Genomic DNA, 5,871 nt, shown 5'->3' with positions numbered 1-5,871 from the left:
GGAGGCCGTTTCCCAATCTGTCCAGATCCTGCTGTTCAACTCATTAGAGTCCATTGCAGGGCTTCTTTGTTGACACGTTTGTCTTTGTAATATGTTCGTTGTGTTCTGGAAAGATGGTGTTGGCCTGTTGATTAGATCCTATAATGCCCGTTTTTGCCTCCATGCCTAATCATTAGGAATGCTAGCATCTCCCACAGTGTAAGTCTTTCGAAAATGGTTTCGAACTCATTCTGCAACTCTTTTTTTTTTGTGGGCTTAATTGAAGAATGGGATTTCCAGCAACATATTGACATAGCTTATATGTCTGCCATATTAAACCATTGGATATACCCCGCCGAACCTGTTAGAGTCACATGTCAAGTGATGCTACTTCTTGTAATCGGTAAACCAACTTACAGAAAGCAGAGCGATATGGGGATGTTTAACGGTAAACCCATCCCTTTCCAGGCCACACTGCGTCATCTTTTCATAAAGCATTTCCAATGATAAGAATAATCATTGGAAGAATATAATACAGTCCTTTTACGTAGTTGATTATTACGCGGATAACTTAACCAGCTAGCCAGAATATACTTGTTTTCACTGTGTAATGGTTCTCAAATTCAACGAGAAAAGACAACGTTTACATATAACTTGGATATAGGTTTAAAATGAAATGATGTAACGCAATTTCATGTATTATCATTTTATTTTACCACACACACATTGTTTAAATACAAAGTTTTAACTTTCACTTTCAATGAAAAATGCAACACATGTTGACGACTCTGGGGACCCTTAGGGGAAATATTTGCATTGATTAGTTGTTATAGGCAAAATGATGCATTAAATAATACTGTTTGTAAATAATAATAACAATAATAATAATCATGTTATTTCAGTGCAATATATCGACCTTCTGATATATAACTTCGACTATTTAGAAATTGAGTGCTAAATCCTGGCCCTTACACTTTTAGAAATAGGCCTATTCAACAAGCCATATTTGTTCCTGTGGCAAGACATGAAATATTGTGTTTAGCATGTTTTATTGTCGGCCTATCCCATTCTCGGTTCAGTCACTGACAGGATTGTAGATGTATAAAGGCCAGTAGATGTATAAAGGCAAAGGCTATTGGCTAACATGAAACCATTTTCGATTGCATTTAATGACATCTAAAATCTAGTGCAAACTTGCAAATCCATTAAAGGTAGCCTAATCTAATGAACGTAAACACTATCAAATCGTTTACATTAGAAAGACTTGACCAGCCGGAACTGGTAGCATGAGCCCATATCTGCTTCCTCAGAATCATTCATTTAAAATGTTGGGTTTAGCCTTGTAGGCCTACTCTGCCAAATATTGTTTGCTTTTCCTTTTCTTTTCCTTATCAATTGGTGGTATTCTAGGGATCGAAAATTGTATTCTCTGTGTCATAATGGTGACTTGAATTCATGTCCCTCAATAAAACAAATAGACATCAAGCAATTCCCCCCGTGTGTGTATTGGCAAGTCAGAATAGGGGCCGAGAAGCAATGAAAGTATATTGTTGAGAAGTATTAAATGAATGATTTAATGTACACTATTTTAGATATAGCCTATAGTTGGTCCTTGTATACTCGTTTGGCGTAGGCTATTTCTTGCATAGATGTGAAATATGTTTAATTTTCTGACATAGCTGTTGCCAATTGTCGACATTTAAAAATATATATCTTCATATCTCTGCGACATGCTTGCTTTTAAGTGCACTGCTTGCTTCTTAATTTAATCCTCTATTTTCATATTAGGCTATTATTTCCAAATTAGTTACAGCATCATCGGTTGTTACAATGTTATAAACGTGACTATGCGGTTTCATTTTAACTCATCTAGCTATTTCAATAATAATCCATACGTCAATCACCGTCAAATCTGTACACATTCCATTTCAAATGCAACATTTTCACAGCATCCCATCGTCACAGAATAGAAACAAAATAAATACAATTATATAAAATGACATAGAAAAACAATAAATAAAACGCTTTTTTCGCAGTGATCAGTGTCTGGTGTCATAGTCCTTTGAGACTACGTTTTAGGGTAGGGGCTGGGGGGGGGGGGGGGGGGGGGGGGGGTGACCGTGCACGCTCCTTGCCAAAGGTGGGCAACTAATTGATTGTTGATTGCAAGAAGACTCCCACGCATGGCAATATTACTGCCGTTTCAGTTGTGGAAAAACGCATTGAGTTCATCGTACACGGGGACGGGGGCCCTTTCGTGGTGCAGGTGCATGTCGTGGTAAGGCGATACGTTTTCAGAGTGGATGCTGCTCCTCACACCCGAAGAACCGTATATGTGGCCAGCAGTGGGGCGAGAGCCGGCCAGGCCGGAGTAATGCATAGAGTAATGGTAGCCTTTCTCGGCTACCTCGGGGGACGTAGTGCCCTGGTGCTTCAGAGAAAAGTTGCCATTGATGCACACGGGAGGGGATATGGGCCCCTCGTACTCTGGGCTGTTGTATTCTGGAGATCCACTGCCACCGTACAGTGAATCGTAGGCTGAGCAGTACCCTTGTGTCCGTAAGGGATGCGAGTTGGAACCAGACTGGTACTGAGGGCTGGAGAGGCGGGAGCACTGGTAGGGGTAAGGATGCATGGAGAAGGAGTTGGAGCCGGGATAGCGTCCCCCCTCCGGACACTGCTCCGTCAGGAAGTTTCGGGAGTTGAGCTGCAGACAACCCGCAACCAGGTTGGTCGTGGGTTGGGACAGTCCTTTACACAGCGTCTGCACGTAGGACACAAGATCAGGCTTCTTCCCGGAGCGCAGGATCTCAGAGAGGGCCCAGATATAGTTCTTGGCCAAACGGAGAGTCTCGATTTTGGAGAGCTTTTGCGTTTTGGAGTAACAGGGCACGACTTTACGCAGATTGTCGAGCGCAGAGTTCAGATCGTGCATGCGCGTCCTCTCTCGTGAGTTTGCCTTCTGACGACGCAACTTGGAGCGCTCGATACGCGCAGGTGTCATTTTACGCTTCTTAGGGCCCCGTTTTTTGGGCCCGTCCCCCTCTGCACCGTCCTCTCCTTCGTCCTCATCCGCCTCGTCGTCGTCCTCGTCTTCACCGCCGATCTCAGAATGTGCCCGGCTGCTTCTCAGGTCCGGGACATCCATGTCGTCATCGCCCACGCGGCAGTGGTCCTGATCATCCTTGGTCTTCGAGTCCTCGCTCTCGCTGTCCTCTGCCCAGGCCGAATACTTATGCATGTCGGGAAGCAGCGACGGGTCACTGAACAGCCTAGTCAACATTGCGGCACTGAAAGAAATAAAGGACGTTGTGTGAGGAGTGAGGACATTTCAAATCAGAAAAGGGCTAAAGGCAAAAAGAAGACTGTAATGAAATGCATTCAACAACAATGGGATAATACTCAAATGTTGATGAATATCTCTTCATGATAAAGGCGGAGGACATGAATAACCTAATAAGACTGAAATGATACGTGTTGGGAGGAACTAAAACAGCATGCCATCGGAAGCATTTCATTGAACACCCGGGTCTATTGCCCAACCGGTCCCCTATTTAATTCCCTGCTGTCGTCCATGTGCCTCCTCCTGCCCTCGCGCAGCGGGTCTCAACAGCAGAGGCCACATTACAGACCCGTGGGGCGCGCTGTGAAGCAACGTGCCCCTACTTTCACTCCCCCCCCGACGCCCACATACTCCTGGCTACATTCCAGCACCATTCCACCGCACTACCCACCTCCACAAAAAGCATGGCAAGAGGATATTTACAGTGTCTCTACCTTGGTGTTGATCATCGTGTCAGAAGATAACAAAATATTGTGTGTGGATATCGGAAGTTATTTTAATTAATAGGCTATCATATTTTTGTAAAATGTGACATTGAGATGACTTCTACCACACCTGCAGAGCCGCTGTTGTTTTACCACGCTCAGCCGTAAAGCCTACCAGAGGACGCTATAGGATACCATGGGTTATATTATCCACAAAGATCCATTTTGATTGCCAATAAATAATTATAACAATGATAATAATAATAATAATGTACATTGTTATTATGACACTCAATAACGATTTAATGTGTAAATATCTTACCCAAACGCCAATTAGAATATCATCCAAATATTATAATCCAAAAATACGAAGTTGATTGAGCCGGGCCTTTTTGAAAATAGCATCAATTATCCGAAAAGGAGAAACGAGATGGTATTTGAATGTAAATAGCCAGTGCAAAGATATGATAGATGGACAGTTTAAACCATCTCAAACCAGTAACATGTTGTCACTCTGAATCACTGTAAATCTCTGGTATCTCTGGTAGGCTGGAGAACTTGTGGTTGGGCTACGTGATGTGTGGACCCAAAGTCAACCAGGAGGAATACGCTGCTAATTACCTCGAGGGTGTGCCAGAGGCAAAATCTCGTTTGGAAATTTCAGGCTCAGGAGATTTGCTCAATTAAAAAAAAAAAAAAACTTTAATTAACAGACCATGTAAGACTACCTTACAAGAAATATATTTCACACATAATTCAGTATGCACGACTGAGCGATTCCAAACCACTTTTAGTTGGAAAGGTTTGCATTTACAGATGGAAATTGCATGTATCCTTTTAGCAGTCGTTAAATATATATAAAAAATGCATTTCAGAAAACAGATTAGTATTTTCTTTAAATTGCAACAATAATCTCCTCTTGCATGGCCTGTGCTTGCGTGATTTAGGGGAGCTATCGATGTATTTGGAATGTAAAAGGTTGTGCTGTTGAATTAATAATTGTGGATGATAAAACTACACAAATAAATAATGTCCGTATTAGCCTACTGTACATTCGCTTTCAATAACGCCCCACCCACCCTTTCATTTTCTCCAAGATGAACACCCAGATAAAATCATCGATAAATCTTCTATCTAAGCCATGACACGCAGAAATAATTAGCTGACGGTGAAGAATAATTCTGCCTCCCCTCTCTCTCCCTATGTATCTCTCTTTCTCTTCATCTCTCTGTTTCCATAGGTCCATGGAAACAGGCTTTATTTTGTATTTTTCACTAATCAAATTAATGCATTAAATTCTGTCGGAAGATTGTTGCTATTTTTTCGATTGATCACCGAGATAGACGGTAAACTAGAGCTTGTCTTTGTGTATAGCTGTTTTCTGGACAAAATAAGCATGGAATATTATATTGCACTCCTAGCCTATAATTAACACACAGAATGGAGGTCCGCGCTGTTAAAAGTTGAAGGACAAATGGAGCATAACATCGTGCCAAACGAAGAACCATAGCTACACCATAACCAAATGTTCAAAAGCGGCATATAGCTGAGTGAATTCAAAACAGACGTTTACAGGAGGCACAAACATCCACCAAAAAAACGGTCCCGAATTAACCTTGCATTATTAATCTCTATTTATTAAATTAATTACGTTCCATATTGGGAAGGTCACTCGTCGATTTGTTTACACTCCAACTTACCTCCGCGGGAGCTCTTGAAGGGGTGGAAAGCGCGTGAGTTCAGACCATCTTCTGGGACCGCGAGCAAACGCTCCTATAGGTGCGGCAGGGTGCTTTCAGTGTGCTATCCGCGCGCGCGCTCTGAGACAGTGTGGCATCGCTACCAGGCAGGGTTACATACCAGCTATGATGCCAGGCCATATGGTTGGCACGTCACTGGCAAGAACCATCACATGAGAGCCGGTGATTGACATGCGCCCGCATTCGGAGAGATTGTCTTCCCGAGGGAAGAGGGCCCCGCCATCTGTCACTGCGCTCGGGCTCACACAGCCAGAAAAAGAGAGAAACTGAGACGGAGGCAATACGAGTGAAAGAGAGGAAACAGAAAAGTGGGCGAACTAAAATGTTTGTTGTAGACAACGGATATTATTGCTGTATTTGCCTT

General features: G+C 42.8%; 1 protein-coding gene across 1 annotated transcript; it reads right to left on the bottom strand.

The window, feature by feature from the left end:
- Positions 1-669: 669 nt before the first annotated feature.
- Positions 670-5,647, bottom strand: LOC106601003 (neurogenic differentiation factor 2). Its single transcript, XM_014192841.3, has 2 exons — positions 5,448-5,647; positions 670-3,269 (listed from the first exon to the last, which is right to left on the bottom strand). The coding sequence occupies exon 2, from the start codon at positions 3,260-3,262 to the stop codon at positions 2,183-2,185; it is 1,080 nt and encodes a 359-aa protein (XP_014048316.1). The 5' UTR covers positions 3,263-3,269; positions 5,448-5,647; the 3' UTR covers positions 670-2,182.
- Positions 5,648-5,871: the final 224 nt, after the last annotated feature.

Source organism: Salmo salar, chromosome 03 (assembly GCF_965601325.2).
Source record: "Salmo salar chromosome 03, fSalSal1, whole genome shotgun sequence".
Lineage (NCBI taxonomy): Eukaryota > Metazoa > Chordata > Actinopteri > Salmoniformes > Salmonidae > Salmo > Salmo salar.
Note: the sequence above shows the minus strand (reverse complement) of the source record. Positions and strands in the feature narration are given on the sequence as shown.